General features: G+C 31.8%; 3 protein-coding genes across 3 annotated transcripts; all 3 read left to right on the top strand.

Annotated features, from left to right (window-relative positions):
* The first annotated feature begins 2532 nt into the window (after positions 1 to 2532).
* LOC110637333 (peroxidase 27-like) lies at positions 2533 to 3806 on the top strand. The gene is made up of 4 exons (XM_021787380.2): positions 2533 to 2757; positions 2853 to 3038; positions 3140 to 3305; positions 3391 to 3806. The coding sequence occupies exons 1-4, from the start codon at positions 2533 to 2535 to the stop codon at positions 3804 to 3806; spliced, it is 993 nt and encodes a 330-aa protein (XP_021643072.2).
* An 8227-nt stretch (positions 3807 to 12033) lies between these two features.
* On the top strand, positions 12034 to 13619 carry LOC110637334 (peroxidase 27-like). The gene is made up of 4 exons (XM_058129499.1): positions 12034 to 12275; positions 12368 to 12553; positions 12703 to 12868; positions 12970 to 13619. Exons 1-4 carry the CDS (start codon positions 12051 to 12053, stop codon positions 13383 to 13385), a joined length of 993 nt encoding a protein of 330 aa, XP_057985482.1. The 5' UTR covers positions 12034 to 12050; the 3' UTR covers positions 13386 to 13619.
* A 1431-nt stretch (positions 13620 to 15050) lies between these two features.
* On the top strand, positions 15051 to 16033 carry LOC110637330 (NDR1/HIN1-like protein 26). Its single transcript, XM_021787376.2, has one exon. The coding sequence runs from the start codon at positions 15210 to 15212 to the stop codon at positions 15918 to 15920; it is 711 nt and encodes a 236-aa protein (XP_021643068.2). The 5' UTR covers positions 15051 to 15209; the 3' UTR covers positions 15921 to 16033.
* Positions 16034 to 20242: the final 4209 nt, after the last annotated feature.

The following is a 20242-nucleotide window of genomic DNA, read 5'->3' as shown; positions in this document are numbered from 1 at the left end:
AGCTCATACTACCAGGGATAAAAATAAAATTATTAGAAAATTAAATAAGCTTATTTGGAGCTCAAAAAAACACTACAAGTTCAAGGGACCTGCCGAAATTTTGGTGTTAAAAAATTTTGAAATTTATATGGTTGCGAAACTCTCATCGATTAGAGCACGCTGGTATTCTCGGAATTTTTGTGGGGTTTTCAGTTTAGGAGAAATTTAGCCCAAAAATCGAAATGGGTTAAAACTTTCCGAACAAAAATTAGACAATCTACCTGATGAAAATTTATGATCTTAGTGTCTATAGAAAGCTCTTAAGGAGTAGAAGGGGTTTGGGACAAGACTCAATTTGATTGGTGGCCAGATCGGCCAGATTTTGGCTAGGAATGTGAAGAGACGCGCCGCTCGAAAGAGGAAGTTTGGATGAATTTTCTGGCGTCCTAGGGTAGCGACCGGTGAGAGGGAGGCATGGGGGTGGTACGCTAGCAACTGGAGAAGGGAAGAGAGGTGGTCAGCTGGCCGAGGGAGGAGGGAGGAGAGAGAATCGAAGGGGAGAAGAAAGGGTGTCGTGAGAGAGAAGAGGGAGAAAGAAAAAGAAGAGAACCGATACGATTCGACCAGTCCGATTTGATTTGATTCAATTCGGCCTGTCCAATTCTGGATACTCGAAATTAAATTTTTTACTCTACCCTGGGATAAAAAATGAGGTTCAAAAATTCGAAAAAAATTTTAAAAAACTCAAAAAAAATTTTAGAGTCCAAGTATATATATTTTTTTGCCACGTAGTCTTTAAATAAATTTTTATAAATCAATGAAATTTATTAGTGTAAGAAAATCAAACCCGATTTTTAAAATAAAAAAATCTCAAATAAATTTTCAAAATTTTAATTCAATAAAATATTAATACTTTCATATAAAAATAATTATTTAAAAATGAGGGGTGTTATAAATAAAATAAATCATTAATTATCAAGCTGTAAGTAGATAAAATTAAGAATTTTTTTTTAATTTTTTTCTCACTATAGTAATTAATTATTTTATTATTATAATATAATTTAAATTAATAAATAAAATAATTATTTCATAAAAAAATAAAATGAATATTTTTATATAGTAATTTAATTTATGTGAATATACATAAAATTTTATAACTTTGCAAGTATTTTATAACTTTATAAAACAAAGTAGCTTTTTTTTTTTTTTTATGTAGTTCTGGTTATATTTTAAATTCAGTTAGATTTTCGATTCATCGATTATTTGATTGATTCACAATGATTCAAATCGACCTTTTAAAATTCAAGATTTGAGAATTAAATTAGATTCTAATTATTAATTAAACTGATCTAATTGACTGATCCAATTTGATTTAGCAATTAATTTTAAATGACTTGATCTCACATGTCATTTGTCAATTATTCAATCGATTCAGAACAATTCAAACAGAATTTTTATAATTCAATATTTGAGTGTTAAATTGAATCAAAGTAGACTTTAATTTTTAATTAAACCAATTGATCAATCCGGTTTAACAATCAGTTTTAAAAGACTTAGACTTGTGTGTGTATATATATATAAAACGCTAGACTCAGAAATTAATTAGAGTTTAATTAATTAGTTTAAAAATAATTTTTAGTTAGCCAATGATTATCAATTAATTGGACTTGAAAACAACGCGCTTTCCCCTTTCTATAATTGATGACAAAGTCTCATCTTACCTTAATTTATTCAAAACTAAAACTAAAATGAAAAAGAATATTATTATGAACTAAGGAAAGCATGCAGCTGCTCTTGCAACCAAGTTCAATTCACTCTTCTGTTCATGCTCTCTAATGGTGAATTTGGACACACATCCTTGCACATTTTTCAGCCGCTAGTGTAAGGCCTAAGGGTAAAGTGGTCGTGTCCGATCAGTCATATACTTCAATCTTAACTTCATTAATATATAATTAACAAATATTTTAAACAAAATTGCATCAGACAACATCAATCCTATTGGCTGCCCAAGTAATAAATAGCCATCGTGCAAGCAGCCAAATGGGCTATAATGTCTTACAATAAACAAAGCTTTTGTCCAACTAACACATGCTATGGTCATTTTACTATTAAGGTTAACTTGTAATCCTTACATGTCTTAAATTAATTATTCATTTGCGTGTAGATAAGTTGTTATGTTTTGCAAGGTAAAGCCCCTCCCATGGGAAGCCATAATGCATGCAGCTTTCTTTTTTTGTGAGTTCCATTACCCTGTCATCACATGAATCATTGAAGCTTTAATCAACTTAATCACAAATCTCATCATTGTATAAAAGGGTTCAATCACTTTCCTTTTAAGTCAACAGAAATTTATTCTAATATCAATTTGAAGCGATTAAATTATTGAACTAACCAAATTGGATTACTTTGTTCATTTTCTTAAAGGAATAACACATCAAATGTCATGTAATGACAGCCTTTCCAAGAAAGGGTCAGCACGTCGAAGCTACTATAAAAGAATGCCTTCACCTTAAACTGCTTTGATATCCAAGAGAACTCAACTGCCTTTCAGAAATGGCTGCAGCTTCAAAGTCATTTTCAGGTCTTCTTGTCCATTTCATCTTTGTAGTATTATTTGTGTTCAGCCCTGTGAATGCCCAACTGAAAGTAGGGTTTTACTCCAAGACATGCCCGCAAGCTGAGGCCATAGTTAAGGAGGTTATCGATGGAGTCCTCTCCGTAGCTCCTTCCCTTGCTGGCCCCTTGTTGAGGATGCATTTTCATGATTGCTTCGTTAGGGTAAGCAAAATAGAGAAAAAAGATGGTAAACTATATGTATAGATATTTTCTGCACAAATTAAGCTTATGTACATGTATTTTAATTCCATCTGCAGGGCTGTGATGGGTCAGTGCTGTTAAACTCTAGCTCTCATCAAGCTGAAAAAGATGCATTCCCAAATTTAACCCTTCGAGGATACCAGGTTATCGACAGAGTCAAGTCTGCATTAGAAAAGGCTTGTCCCGGAGTAGTTTCATGTGCAGACATCGTGGCTATTGTAGCTAGGGATGTCACCGTTGCGGTAATTAGAATTTCTTTTTCTTCCATTTAAATTTTCTTTAAACAAAAAATAAAATGAATGCAAAGAATAATTAATTATACAAATAAAATTTATCATCTCAGTCCAAGGGTCTACGCTGGGAAGTTGAAACTGGAAGAAGAGATGGAACGGTTTCCAACTTAACAGAAACCTTCACCAACTTGATAGCTCCTGATTCAAACATTACTACGATAATAGCAAGATTTCAAGCTAAGTGCCTGAGCGTAAAAGATGCAGTGGTGCTATTAGGTACGTAAAAACCATGCAATACGTGTCACTAAAGGCCCCTCCGCCCCCACCCCCACTGCAATTCTGATCTTTTTGTTTTACACAGGTTCTCACACCATTGGTACTTCTCACTGCTCGTCATTCAATTCCCGGCTTTACAACTTCACCGGAAAGGGAATCAATAATGACTCTGATCCCACATTGGATTCAGCATATGCAAAAGCGCTGAAGATAAAATGCAAGCCAGGAGATCAAAATTCACTGGTCGAAATGGATCCCGGGAGCTTCAGGACATTTGATGCAGACTATTATACACTTGTGAGTAAAAGAAGGGGCCTATTCCAGTCTGATGCAGCTCTCCTTGACAACAGTTTCACAAAAGCTTATGTTGAGCTTCAGGCGGCCACCAAGGGATCCACTTTCTTGAAAGACTTTGGTGTGTCCATGGTCAAAATGGGCAGGGTCGGAGTTCTAACAGGTACAGCAGGTGAAATCAGGAAAGTATGCAGCAAGGTTAACTAGACAATAAGGAGAATGTAGAATGCTGTTGGAGTGGAAGAGAATTTTTCCTATTTGCATGAGAAGAAAAAGACAGGAATTATATATTTTCTATACCTCTTTTCTTTTTTCTTTTTATTATTAAGGTTCATTTTGAGCAATAATGAGAATTCTTGATGTGGCAAGCAATATTGTTTGGGCAGATTGAGTGTGAATGTTTCATGTATAACTTATTGGTGTTCTCCCTATCAATAATGAAATAAATATATATTTCCATTTGTTTTAGAGGCTTTATTATTATGAGCACATAAATACCATTTTTTTTAATTATTTTAAAATTTGTTGAGATTATCCTGAATGCATCATATTAGTATTTTAATTAAATGGATGTTTTCTAGAGAGAATTCACTATGTTACCAACAAAAAAAATGTAGAGCAAATTTCTCTGCCTTACAAAAAAATTTCAGCAATAAAAGCAGTAGTTTTTTTATAAGCAAACTTTTATTAATTAAGGTCAAGGAAAAATTTATCATCAAGGGTTTAATTATTTTCCTATTCCCAAAATAACCGACCTGGAAACAATGAAAAAAGTTGACAAAATAAAAGTGCATAAGTCTCTTAATTCTAATGAAAAGAATAGACCAAGACCTAAGGGAACATGTCTTGCTAAACAAAACACAGCAAACCCGAATGACAAAACAGCAAAAATGCACCAATAGCTGAAAAGCAAGCCTCAAAAGCATAGCAGTTTATCACGTTTTCCTTACCCTTTGTTTGGATTGAGGGGTTATGGTGGTAAGGGAAAGTAAGGGATGATTTTAAGAAATTTTTCACTTATTTGGGATGGAGGGTTGAGGGATGGGGAGGGTTTTGGGGGGTTCAAGCCCCCAAAACCTTCCAATTTCTAACCCACCACTTGGTGGGTTGGGGAGGGTTGAAAAAGTTTTTATTTTTTGATTTCTTATATTACTCATATCAATTTTAAAAAATCTCCAAAATATCTCTTCTTACTATAAAATAATAAGTTTCATAAAAAGAATAGTTTTATAATTTTGATATTTAATCTTACTTTTCAATACTATCTAATTAAATAAAATAAGGTTATAAAATCTTCATTTACGTTACCTTCCTTCCAAATATAAATAAAACTGTTATTTTATCTTATCCTACCATAACGTCATTCACCTTACTTTACTTTATTTTACTAAACCTCCCTTCACCCCATCCAAACAAACCCTTAGTCAATACTGTTTATTGATTTAATGGTTTTGATTTACTGAACCAAATTGATAATTTATAACATAAATAAGGATCTTCAAATCTTCTGTAGTTGTTCAGTTAACATCACACACACCCTTGCTAGATATTATCACATTATTTCCTGGCTCCAGTTTCTTCATTTCTCACTCAGCCAATAGCGACAGAAGGATAAAAATAAATGTATAAAATTTGGCACTTGATTATGAATCAACGAACAGTGCTTGATTAAGCAATAATATATTCAAGAAAAACTTTACTGATAATGATCATTAACCGAACAACTTTTTTTCATTGTTCAGGATTTTATATGTGCAATATATTGTGGTTAGATGATATCATAAGAAGCTTTTGGACAATTATTATTAAGCGATTAGATATGCTATCCTTCTCCTTAGTCAGAACCTGAAGGGCTCTTAAAAAAAAAGAGCTGACTTAATTGGTTAATTATGCTAGGGAAGTAGCCTCTAATTATGGTATGAAACATGGCGCATATGATGGAGCAACAGGGTCTACTCTTGAGCACAAGTGAAGTCAATCAACCTTACAAAAATAACTAATATTAAAAATATTTTATCAAATTAGCAGTAAAAATATGTCCAACACTCATTGGTTTTCTACGCTGTGCATGCAAGACATTCTGAAAAAAGCAACCCTATTCCTGCGGGCACTGCACATGTTATATATATAGATAATAACATTGTTTGACAAATGAATTGATAAATGTAGCTCCATAACAATTTTTACCCCGTCAGAATCCCCACTGCATTTAGAAGCACCAGTGCACCTATGCACAAACAGAAGAATTTTCCGGGAGAAGAAAATTTTGAGTAACTGAATTCAGTTTGGAGAGAAAATATTCTCATATTCCATTCATTTTCTACTGTACCTGAGCTCAGTTCTTACATACAAGATTCAACAAGCTAACAGAAAATCTAAGAAGATTTTATAAGAATCTAGAAAGCTCTAGGCCGTTGTAGCTAATTCTCTTCTCACTTTCTGTTTGAAATTATTATTTGAACTACTGTTAAGAAAAATATTTTTTTAACTATATTAATTAGAGAGTTTAAAAATAATTTAAAATTGAATTTAATAAGTTTTAATTATAAAAACTCTAACTTAATAAAACGGTTTTTTTTTTCAAATTACTTTTTTTAACATCATAAAAAATGATTTTTTTTCTTTCTAAAAAACAGTTTTGACCCCGTTCTTCGATTCACAGCAAGCTAGGAGATGTTACAACTCAACATGCACCATTTTGACCTTCACTTTAAGTGTCCCATTTCATATGATTACGCATCATTTCACTTTTTTTTTTCTTTTTTTTTTTTTTCTGCACATCGTTTTGATCAACAACAGCCCAATAAATTAGAACTTCATCTCCTCTATTCCCAAAATTAGTCATTATTCTTCTCACCCCCCTCAAGCTGGAGAATATGAAGTAGAGACCATTCTTAGCTTGGAAACAAAAAATGGGAACAGAGGGCAGCCCAGGCATTTTGTGAAAATATCAATGAGTTGGAGCTTAGATGAAAGATGCATGGGCTTGACGAACCCTTTCAGCGTCTGATCTTGGACAATATGGTAATCGATGTCCAAGTGTTGCTTTCATGGTATACAAGGTTTGCCGCAATGTGAAGAGTTGCTTTATTTTTGCAATGTAGTCGTATTGGAGTGGAGAACGAGATATGAAAATATCGAAGGGGATAAGAAAGCCACTAGAGTTCACACACCGTCCATGCCATGTTATGGTACTCCGCTTTAACAAAGGAGTGACTAACAGTTTGATTTTTGGATTTTCAGGAAACTAGAGATCTGTTAAGAAAAATACAAAATCTAGTGATAGACATTTTGAAATTAGTACCGATGCCGACTCCACATCATAAAAATTGGCTAAATTGAAAGAATTGAGAGCAGGGAAAAAGAACTCTTTGTTGGGAAAACCTTCAAGTAGAGTAATAAATGCAAAGCAGCATCCCAATGGGACTCTCAAGGTGACTGCATGAACTGACTCAATTGCTGCACCGAGAATGTGATATCTTGTCTAGTAAAATTAAGTTAAAGAAGACGACCAACAAATCTTCTATACCATGCAAGATCAGAAAGTAAAGCACTAGATATGGCAATCAATTTCAATCCTCGAGGCAATGGAACCTGGACAACATTGGCATGTTGTAGTCCAGCATCTGCAATAATGTCAAGGATGTATTTCTGTTGATTGAGATATATTCCTGAAGGTGAACAAGCTATCTCTTATCCTAGGAAAAATTTGGCATTACCCAGGTTTTGATAGTGATTGTTGATCCGGAAACTGTTTGGATGCACTAATATCTGCTTCACAGGCACCCGTGAGGAGCACATCATCAACGTAGACAATGAAAGTCTAACAAGTGGAAGCAGGACTTTTGGTAAAAAGGCAATGCTCATGGACCGACTGAGCAAATCTACATTGAGTTTATATATATATATATATATATATAATTAAAAATTTTATTGATATTAAACCAGGAAAACTTAAAACCTGGACAGAGACAGTCAAACTGAAATACATGTTCCAAACAACCAAGATGCAAAGACCAATACAAAGAGCACTTAGAGACCAAAAAGAGACCAAAATACAACCAGGCCAATAAATAGAGAACCTAAAGAAGTAACAAACAGCCAATACAGGTCCTGAGGATACAACAGAGAAAGAAGCAGACCCAAAAATTAATGAGGACAAAACTAAGGACAAGAACGAAAATCCATAAGAACTTGCCAAATCTAATCTGCAAGAATAAAAGAGCCTTGGAAGCGTGGGCAATTGACAGAAACAAAAACCTTGACAGTATAATTCAATCAACAATGCCAAAACCAAAATAAGAAGCCACTCAAAATACTCTCCATCATTTTATTAGTAGGCTTTCAGCAAAGCACTTTCTTATAACCTATATATAATCTAATATCTGCAAGGAAAATTAGGTGCATGCAGCTAATGGCAAATCTTTCCTAAGTTGAGCAATGCTCTCTATCAAGTTGAGATTAAAATGCTAAGCAACTACATTGTAAACTTTTGCACAGACTACACTAACTTTTATCTATCAAGGCAAAAATCACCAAAATATATGCAAGATAAACCAATTGAGTTTTTACAAAGGGGTGTAATAAAAAAAAAAATTATACCAAAAAAGGATAGATTTGAATTAAATTACCAAAAAGGGCTGAATTATGTTGGGGTAGAAGATATGGGGGTAGAACGCTAATTATAATAACATTTGTAGAGTTGGAACGCTATTATGAATAGCATCCAACATTTAAACAAAATAAAATAATTAAAAATGTTAAAGTAAAGCTGGATACTACTATAATTAGTGCCTAACTTATACTTTAAATTTTTTAATTATTTTATTTATTAAAATAATTTTTATTTAATTAAAATTTAATTTTATATAAAAAATAATTTTTTATAATAAAAATATTATAATATATAAAATTAATTATTATAACATTATTTATTAAAATAATATTTATATTTTATTTAAAATATAAAATAAAATAATTAAAAATTTTAAAATAGAAACTGGACGCTAACATAAGTAGCGTCCGGCTTCCACTTTAAGTATTTTAATTATTTTATTTTATTTAAATATTGAATGCTGTTCATAATAGCGTCTAGACCTTAAAACACTATTATAATTAGCATTCTGCTCTCAAATATTTTAACTTTCCATAATTCACCTTTTTTAATAATTAAATTCAAACTCATCATTTTTCAGTATAATTTTTTTATTACACCCTTGTGGTAAAAAACTCCAACCAATTTGTCCTGTGTTGTGAATCTAAAATGATCTAGCTTCCGAAATGATATTTTCTACTACTAATCTCCATCTAAGAATAACTTAGCACCTAAAAAATTTTCAAACTTCTCTCTCTATACCAATAATGCTTTACACTGTGCATGAGCCAATAAAACTTCCAGCTGTCACAAATGACCTAATCATCAATTAAGCAGAAATTCGAAACAATGGGTGCCACGGAACATAGCAATGCCAGACCAGCAGAGACAAAGCATTAAATTGTCAAACGGGAATAATAATAATAATAATAATAATAAAAAAGAAGCAAGAGACGCCCAGCCCAAAATCAAACTCAGGCCTTATCCAAATGTCCCACAAATTCTAGTCTCCTCTCAACAAATTCACAGTTGGCAAATTCCCTCAGACACGCTAGCCGCTAGGAGGCATGCCGCTGATGATCTTCAGTAATATGTTGCACAAACTGGTTCGCCAAGTATTCATCATCGCCTTCGAAAGCAAGGCCAAATTCCTTACCAAACTCTATGGTAGCTCCTGCTTCAAAAGTATTATACAAAGGAGAATTGGTATCGGGATTAGAGTCATGAAGAGCATTCATATGCCTTATGTCACTGTCCGTAGCATCAAAAGAGTTTTTGGAAGATTTCTTTTCAAAGTTCCTTTTCCCGTCAAAAGAGAATTTGGGGTAAAGATCAATAGCGGCGCCACACTAAAATTTTTTCATATATATTATATATTTGATCCTACAAAATTAAAAATTTTGATCCTATAAAATAGTTAAAAAAAATTTAAAAGGAAAAGAGTCTTACAAGCCAATTGGAAAGAGGAATGAATTTGCCTAGAGTCTCTCTTCTCCATCTACTTTCCTACCACTTTCTCCCTTTTGTTCATTTCTCTTGATCTCTCCCTATTTCTACTTAGTTTTTGTCATTCTAATATAAAAAATTCAACACAGTCCCTTAAGATTTATTGGATTTCTCTCGAAAAATTGAGCAGTAAAAGATACTATTCTAATTTTATTTATTTTAATTGAAATTAGCTTAAATTTATGAATTGGATAAATAATTAAAATTCCTGTTTACTTCATTGTGTGGATATTATTTTATTTCATCGACTTAACTAGTAAAATTTTAATAAATTAATTATGTAGAAATTATTTCAATTCATTTAATTTGATGTCAATCTAATATGTATCAAAATTTTTATTTTGTTTCAACCCACTTAGTTTGATATCATTCTAATATAATTGCATCTACTTATTTAATTTTTTTCATTGTTTAAGCAATGAATAAATTTCTTATCAAAACAAAATCCTCATAGCAACCACAAATTGTCAAAAAAAAAAATAAATAAATAAAAAATAAAAAATCAATAGGTAACAAAATGAGCAAAAACCTTCAAAGCAATCTCATATGAAAATTGACTTAAAAGGTCTTTATAATGATCCGGCATGGACTCCACTGACTAAAATTTCTAATTCCATCATTAGGAAAGATCCCAAAAATCAACAATGGGCCGTTTGTGTTTTCTCTATTTTTGGATCCTTGTTGTTTTAAGAAGAGCAATGGGTATTTTACTTTCATTACTTGGGCTAGAAGGGGCGGAAACACCATACAGGTTCTTATTACTATTGGGCCCCCTATAGACACCCAGATGAAATCCACTCTCCTTTACAAAAAAAAAAAATCACGTGCCTCCACCCTTTCTTGTTCAAAATCATCAACATGAAAACCAGGTGTGTACTCTAGCGGTGGCTCTCTAAAGATCATTGCCATCTCGAAAATAGAGAAATCATTTGAAAAAAGAAAAACTAAGAATTTCTAGGAGTTTCATTATTATACTCAATTGCAGCTCCCATTGACGTCTCGCCCAAGTGTTTGGTACAACACAACCGTAGATTCTGCCTACCCTATTCTCCGCTACTTCCCACGTGCAAAGGTATGTCAGAGCTCAAAATGGTAGCTGGATCGTTGGATTGTATGTAGGCATGACTGGGTGTTGCAACGACATTAGAATCCGAGAGGCCAATCTCACTGGAACGCCGATCTGGGTCATCACCTGAATCTTATGAGGTTTCCTCATCGGAGATTTTTGCTTTCTCTTACGTGTTCTGATAGGATGATCGAAGAATTACAGGTAAGGGGGGCTCTTCGATTGCTATAATGTTGAATCTCATTTAGTCTACGTCCAGAGAGAGACCTATTGATTGGTTATTGGGAGTCAATAAGAACAAGAAACCTAGCGTAATCGATTTTGGATTTTGAAATAGTGGATGAATGTGAAGCAACGAAAGAGCCACAAACATTGCCTAACCATGAGAAGAAATTCTCATTTCAAATATGTAAGGGAATACCATGGAACTAAATCCAAACCAGACGTATAAAGGACGTGATGGATGAATCCCAAGGACTGAAACATTGAGTTAACTTATTTCAATAGAAAATTTGATTTTTTTTAATAAGCTTTAATATAAAACTTGACAACATTAGGCTTGAAGTCTAAGGATAAAGTGGTCGTGTGGGATGAATCATATATTTCGATCTTAACAAGCTCTAAAATTTAGTAATATAAATATAACTTCATTAATATATAATTAACAAAAATTAGATACATAATTGCATCAGGGAACATTAATCCAATTGGCGGCCCAAGCAATAAATAGCTGTCGTGTAATGGGCTATTGAATTAATATATGTTTGTCTTAGAATAAACAAAACTTTTGTTGAACTAACACGTGCCAATGGACATATTACTAATAAGGTCAAACTTGTACTCTTATTTTTTATATATATATTTTTTTATTTTTATAAGCACAAACTTGTATAATTTGCAATTCTTAAATTAATTATTCAATTGTCTGTAGATAACGTGTTTTGTTTTGCTAGAAGAAACCACTCCCATGGAAAGCCATCATGTATGCAGCTTCTTTTTCTGTGAGCTCCATTACTCTGTCATCAAATGAATCATTCAAGCTTTAACCAACTTCAATACAAATCTCTTGTCAACATAAATTTATTCTAATATCAATTTGAAGCAATTAAATTATTGAACTGTCCAAACTGGATTGCTTTGTTCATTATCTTAAGGGAATAACAGATAATATTTTATGTAATGACAGCCTTTCCAAGAAAGAGTCAGCACGTCGAGGGTACTATAAAAGAATGCCTTCAACTTAGACTGCTTTGATATCCAAAAGAAACTCAACTGCCTTTCGGAAATGGCTGCAGCTTTAAAGTCATTTTCAGGCCTTCTTCTCCAATTCATCTTTGTAGTATTATTTGTGTTTAGCCCTGTGAATGCCCAACTCAAAGTAGGGTTTTACTCCAAGACATGCCCGCAAGCTGAGGCCATAGTTAAGGAGGTTATCGATGGAGTCCTCTCAGAAGCTCCTTCTCTTGCTGGCCCCTTGTTGAGGATGCATTTTCATGATTGCTTTGTTAGGGTAAGCAAAATAGACAAAAGATGGTAAAGGATATAATTTTTTTTTTCTATACGAATTAAGCTTTTGTTCATGCAATTTAATTATATCTGCAGGGTTGTGATGGGTCAGTGCTGTTAAACTCTAGCACTCATCAAGCTGAAAAAGATGCACCTCCAAATCAAACCCTTCGAGGATACGAGGTTATCGATAGAGTCAAGTCTGCTTTAGAAAAGGCTTGTCTTGGAGTAGTTTCATGCGCAGACATCGTGGCTATTGTGGCTAGGGACGTCACCGTTGCGGTAATTAGCATTTTTTTTTCTCTTGCATTTAAATTTCCTTTAAACCAAAAATCAAATGAGTGAAAAGAATAATTAATTATGCAAACAAAATTTTTTTGCTTATAAAAAAAAAGAATAATTAATTATGCAAATAAAATTTATCATCTCAGTCCAAGGGACTACGCTGGGAAGTTGAAACTGGAAGAAGAGATGGACTGGTTTCCAACTCAACAGAAACCTTTACCAACCTGATAGCTCCTGATTCAAACATCACTACGATAATAACAAGATTTCAAGCTAAGGGTCTGAGCGTAAAAGATGCAGTGGTGCTGTCAGGTACGTAAAAACCATGCCATGCGTGTCACAAAAGAACCCCCAGATCACCACCCTCAACAGCCCCTAAAACTGCACTGTTTTCTGATCTTTGTATTACACAGGTTCGCACACCATTGGTACTTCTCACTGCTCATCATTCAATTCCCGGCTTTACAACTTCACCGGAAAGGGAATCAATAATGACTCTGATCCCACATTGGATTCAGCATATACAGAAGCGCTGAAGATAAAATGCAAACCAGGAGATCAAAATTCACTGGTAGAAATGGATCCTGGGAGCTTCAGGACATTTGATACACACTATTACACACTTGTGAGCAAAAGAAGGGGCCTGTTCCAGTCTGATGCAGCTCTCCTTGACAACAGTGTCACGAAAGCTTACGTTGAGCTTCAGGCGGCCACCAAGGGATCCACTTTCTTGAAAGACTTTGGTATGTCCATGGTGAAAATGGGTAGGGTCGGAGTTCTAACAGGTACAGCAGGTGAAATCAGGAAAGTTTGCAGCAAGATTAACTAGACAGTAAGGAGAAAGTTGAGTGTTGGAGTTGAAGAGAATTTTTCCTGTTTGCTGAGAAGAAAAAGAAAGAGGAATTATATATAGTTTCTATACCTCTTTTCTTCTGCCTTTTTATTATTATTTACTATTTATTTTTTTTTTTTTACTTTTTCTGTCTAATTATTTGCTCATCGACCAGAAGGTTCATTTTGGGCCGATTGAGTGTGAATATTTCATGTATAATTTATTGGTGTTCTCCCTATCAATAATGAAATAAATATATGTTTCATAATTATGCTAGGGAATTAGCCTTTATTTATGGCTTGAATAATATCCTAGCTAGACCTTATTATATTTTCATAATTAAGAGATTGTATGAAACATGGCGCATATGATGGGAGGCAACTGGGTCTACTCTTGAGAATAAGTGAAGTCGATCAACCTTACAAAGATAACTATGCATTATTAAAAAACATTATCAAAGCAGTAAGGATATGTCCAACACTCATTATTGGTTCTGTGCAAGACATTCTTAAAAATGCTTCCCTGTTCAGCGGGCACTGCACATGTTATAAATACAGATAACTTTGTTTATCAAATGAATTGATTTCCTCTGTCAGAACCTCCACTGGATTTAGAAGCCCCAGTGCAGCCTATTACCTCTCTTAACATATACAGTACGTTTTAAATTTGGAATTGATGGGTACATTAGCGTTTCTTATTTGGCTATTTCAATATGGTTTTACTTTTCAAGTAATTTAGCCTCCACATCAAGTCTTTTGACCAATCCATTTTAATTTGTTTCAATCTTTTAAGAAATTTGCTTTTCATTGGAAGCATTAAAATTTCAGTAATTTACTTTAATTTTTACCCATTTTCGGCATTGAAGAGCATTCCTATTTCAATTATTCATCTTTATCACAAATTATGCATTGAATGCTCATGTTGTTCACAGGGAGTATTAGAAAATCAGAAAATTATTTAATTGATTAGCAAAATCAAAATCATTGATTTGATATTAATGCTCAATTTATAATTTATTAATAGCATGTTAATTATTATTATTTTTTATTATAATACAGAGATTCGAAATTTGGAATAAGAGAGCCATAGCTACGAGTTATATCCATAATTAAATATACTGTGTAACACACGCAAGTAAATGAAAATGTATTTGAAATTTTATATTTCTAAAGGTACTCTTATGATGATGAAACACATAAATCATTCCCTTATTTTTTTTTCCTCCTACCTTTTAAATTATTTCAAATTTTAACAATCTTTTTACCCAATATTTTGATGAATATATTGGAGTCTCGTATCAAAAAAATTTACTTTTTTTTCTCTAAACTAGTTTATTCTGTGGCCCTTTATGCATATATTGGCACCTTTGGTTATTTAACTTGAGCCAATTATATGATTGATCTTATTTGAGAATCAATAATGATGAGGCATATATCTGCCTGTAAACTTAAGAAATCTGGCAACAGGGCCGCAGGGTAACAGAGCATAAAATCATTAGAATTCGTATATATGCTTTTCATGAACTGCAGGAAACCATCACCTTTATGTCAATATATAATCTGCAATTTACAGACAAAAACAGAGCATAATATGGCGCACTAATTCGTTTAATGATCTTTAAGTGCAGAGAGTATCATATAAACATATATAAAGATAAGATAACCTATTTGATTATACAAAAGTATTATATAAACATATATAAGGATAACCCATTTGATTGAACAACACTATTGTTCTTTTCTTCTCCATGAAGAACAAAACATCATACACATTCCTTAACTTCCCTTTTCTCTTTTCCACCCACGTTCACTATTTAAACAAATGCCAGGAAAGCTTCTATTCACAGATATTTCTCTGGAAATGAACAACTTCGAAAGATTCCCTGTTCGCACCGGCCAGGAACCTCCGGCCATAAAGCGCCACCACACCCCTCGCTACTATGCTCACCGAGTCCGTGAAAGCCTCACCACCCGCGTCTCCAAGCTTATATGTGCTATTTTCTTGATCATTCTTCTAGTCGTTGGCATTGTTTTTTTCATTCTATGGCTTAGCTTACGCCCGCATCGGCCTCGGATCTTCATCCAGGATTTTTCTGTTCCAGGTTTGGGTCAACCCAACGGGTTTGAGAATGCCCTGATAACCTTCAATGTAACGGCCCGGAATTCGAACCAGCACATCGGATTTCATTACGATAACGTGGAAGGTTCGGTTTACTACAAGGATCAACGGATCGGGTATATTCCGTTGTTGGACCCGTTTTATCAAGAGCCCAAGAATACTACGATTATGTATGGAGTCTTAAGTGGGGCCACCCTGACGGTGAATAGCCAGCGTTGGATGGAGTTCTTGAATGATCGCACGCAAGGGACGGTGATCTTTCGTTTAGATATAACATCGAACATTCAATTTAAGGTGTCCACGTGGGATAGCAAGCGCCATCGGATGCACGCCAGCTGTGCTGTCGGTGTGGGCACGGACGGCTCGATCTTGGCTAGTTACAGGAATAAAAGGTGTCCAGTGTATTTCACTTGATAGACTTCATGCACCTTAAAATGTATATTGTTATGAAGTTCTAATTTCCATGTAATTTCAGCTTAATTTGGTATTATTTAGCATTCTAATTGTGGGCTATCATTTTTTCTCTATGTGATTGTGATTTTTTATATAGTGATTAACTAGCCAAGGCTTAAATTATGAGACTAATTTAGAAATATGGCACATTATTTCATAAAATCATAATAATTTTATTAAATTATGTTACATTATCATATGGGACAGTATCTAAAAAGACACCCACTCAACCCAGAACTAAGACACTTATTATTATTATTTTAAATATAGGCTTCGGCTAATTTCTTCTAAATTATTTTGATTATATAATCATGATATAACACTATCTTTTAAAAAAAATTGCAAAAATCTGATATAAAATGACAAATTGATATTAAAATCATGGGCCCTTAGGATTGGGCCCTGGAGCTCTATTCGATAATGATGAAGGGCTCGGATTTGCAGCAGCCAGCAGAGACTGGGCTTTGGAGCTGCAAGGCCTGGATCCTCATGCTGATGTAGGGTTAGGGTTTGTATTATAAATTTATAATCTCCCTCGCATTCTTCTTATGATCAATCCGGCTCCAACAATAATAATAATTAAGTTTTAATTTTTAATTAATTAAAGTTAATTATATTAATTATTCTCAATAATTTTAAAAAAAATAAATAAATTTAGAAGATTTGTTAAATTTGCAAATTTCTATAGTTTATATAGAGTGAGAATCCAATAGATTGTAAAATTGTTACATACTTCTCATTTGAATTATTTATAAATTGCTACATATATTTTGTTTTAATTTTTGATGTATATTTAGGTCACATTCATTATACAAGGCCATGAGCTATCTCTTATCGTAAATTTTTTTAATATATTGAAGTTCTCATTTTTTCAGAGAGAAATTTCCTTTCATTTTTGGGTGGTTTTTGAGACTAAAGATCTCCCTTTTGCCAAGCTTCTGTCGGCCGTTACATGCCTCTACTGAGTTGGTTGCATGCAGTAATGAGTTTCTACATTTGTTTCTCTGTTTTTAGCTCTAAAAGGGCAAATGCTTTTAGGGATGAAGGTGCCTCAGGGGTCTCTAGCCGGCTTCAGCCTCATGGCCAACCCCCATGGTTTCTGATGCCATTAGAGCTTTGCCTCATCATCCTTCAAAGTGGTTACCTAGAATGCTTTGATGTTTTCTAGGTTATATGGCTGGTTTGCTCTGGAGCTTTTTCATCTCTTTTTCTGGATTGTTTGGTCTTGCTGCTTTGTAGAGATGACGAACTAGGACCTCATCAGGCTTTGCCGTTTTGTATCCTCTGGCTAAAGATCTCCACTCTAATGCTTCCTATGATAACAATTTCCTCCTTCAGGCGGCACTGCAACTTGAAGAAGTGGGTTTGACCTTTTTCTTTCGGGTTACCCATTTAGAGTAGGGTTTCCTTTTTTGGGCCTTGACTTGTATTTGGTTTTTAATCTTTATGTTGCTTTGTGGAGCTGACGATAGGGTGGTGTTTCTACTAGGACCTCAATAGGCTTTTGCCATTTCGTGTAAAAGATCTCAACTCCAATGCTTCCTATGATAACCATTTCCTCCTTCAAGCGGCACTGCAACTTGAAGAAGTGGGTCTGCCCTTTTTCATCTGGGTTACGCATAGTAGGGTTTGTTTTTTAGGCCTTGAGTTGTATTTGATTTTTAATCTTTATGTTGCTTTGTGGACTGGGTCTTTTTTGATGGGCTAATGATTGTATAACCCTTTTATCAATGAAAATATCTTTGGATATAAAAAAAATTCTCGATTTTATTTATGATATAATGAGATTATTAAAATGGTTTTATTTAGTTATTTATAAATTAATCAATTGTTAATAACATAATTAATTAGTCATTGATGAATGTGATTATGAATAAGACAGAAAATGAGTAGTTGGAATTCTAATAGGAGATTTACATAATCACTTACAATAATAATAAAAAAAAAAAAAAGCAAAATACTCTTGACCAGAAAGTGAGGATAAGTGGTTAAGAAAAAAAAAACGAAGAGGAAAAGTCAAGCGCTCTTCCGCCCCTTTTCTCTCTTCCTTTAAATTTTTTTATTGATGAGTTTTTCCCTGGCGCTTACTCCCACATTGATTGAGTCTATATTCATTTGAGATAGATTTAATTTTTTTTTATTAGATAAATTTATATTTATTAATTAAAAATAAATATGAGATTCTCGAGATTTATTGAGTCTTATTTTTTTCTCTTATTAAAATTTTTTTATAGTATTTAAATAAATTTTTTGACTATTTAAAATATAATATGCATATTTAATTTCTTTAAGTTAAAATATTTTTATTTTTGTTATATGATATCATTTATTTATATAATTTCTTTAAGTCTATAATTTCTTTAAGTTATAGACTTTATATATGATTTTTATAAAAATCATTTTTATTTTTTTATTAATAGAGTTTAAGATGTTTCTTATGCGGATCAAAATTTTTAATATTTGTGTAAATATAAATTATTATATTAATAATTTAATAAATTTAAATTTAAAGTGAATTATTAACATTTTTTTATACAAGTGATTAATTATTTTTAAATTTTTTATTAAATTTTAATCATTTATTACATATTTAAAAATTGAAATTATATAAATTAGCTCAGCTTTACAATTCAAGGACCCTCCCATGTTAATATAATGTATTTAAAATAAATAATTTTAAAATATTTTGTAATCAAATTAAATTTTAAATAAAAAAATTAATTGATAAAATAGATTTTTTTTAAAAAATCAAAATTTCCATCTCACCGACTAGAATAATCCTATTGGATATAGTTATCATACTTTTTAATATTAATATTATTGTTTGTAAATATCGTAAAATTGTTTTGAAGTTTTGTATTTAAAATATGTTAAATTAAAATTAAAGTGTTTTTTTTTTAAAGTACTAACTTATAGTTTTTCTTTTCATTATTTATTGTGGTCACTAGTGGAATCTATTAAATATATTTTTATTATTAATAAATACTGAGTGTAATGGTAAAATTTAATAAATTTATAATGATGGAATTTAAATTTAATTATTAAAAAAATTATTGAAAAAGATAATATGAACTCTGAAAATATTAATCTTTTATAAATAATAAAATGGAATACCCTTATGAATAAGAAGCATGCTTTTATTTTTAATTTTATAAGAAAAGATGAATATAACTTATTTTGTTCAGGAAATATTTAATAATTTTGTCATTGAGAAATGACTATTGACTATAATAGTCATTTCTTACGATAGGATTATTAAAATAAATATATAATTATAAATTTTGTTATATAATATCATTTATTTTATTATTTAAATAAATATATGATTTTTATTTGTTATATTATATTTCTTTTAATATGAAAATAAATAAAAATTAAATAATATAAGAAAAATGTAAATAATAATATAATATATATACATTCTCTATGTAATATGGAGATATATATATAAATTAAGAAATGAGTAAAATAAACTTTTATATTAAAGAAGTAATAATTATTTGAGAATAATTTTAATTTACAATTTTTTCAACTAACATAATAAGCATTCGGATAATTATCATACGCAGCTATTTAATTTTATGCATATTTTTATTCAAGTAACTGAACTTTAATTTTTTTTCATAATATTTATTAAACTTTAATTTAATTTCATAAAAATTATTGTGATTGAAAATTAAAATTCTTTATACTAATTTATTGACCTGTTAATTATTTTATAAATAAAATTACCTGATTAATTATTACTGATGGACCATAAATAAAAAAAAAAGAGAGATTTGATAGTAAAAGAAGTAGCTAAATATAATTTATGTATCTTTTTTTTTTTTTAAATTAATAAAATAAAATAATTTTAATTATAAAATAATTAACAGATCAACATATTAAATTAATTTATTAATTTTTAATTTTTGATCGTAATAATTTTTTTTTTAAATTAAATTAAAATTTAATAAATTTTATAAAAAAATTAAAATATAACGACTTTTAAAAACTACCCAAAAAGTTGAGTGATTCTACATCATGGTGGTGGGTGTGAAACTATTGTCAGCTAATTCTGTAATCCGAACACGTCTTCACGCTTTGACAAGTAAGATTCCTTGTTAATTTATGCTTTTGTGGACTCAAAGATGATTGGATCTTTTCCCCGACATATATATACTCCACTACGACTTGTGGGACCGCCCCACATCTTGACCCCTAGCAACCATAAAAAAAGGCAGCACCATACATTTACGTTAGGTCTGTCGTTAGAAATATCAATGGATAAAGTTTTCGTGATT

The sequence above is a fragment of the Hevea brasiliensis genome, chromosome 11, assembly GCF_030052815.1.
Source record: "Hevea brasiliensis isolate MT/VB/25A 57/8 chromosome 11, ASM3005281v1, whole genome shotgun sequence".
NCBI lineage: Eukaryota > Viridiplantae > Streptophyta > Magnoliopsida > Malpighiales > Euphorbiaceae > Hevea > Hevea brasiliensis.
This window is presented reverse-complemented; position numbering and strand designations above follow the sequence as displayed.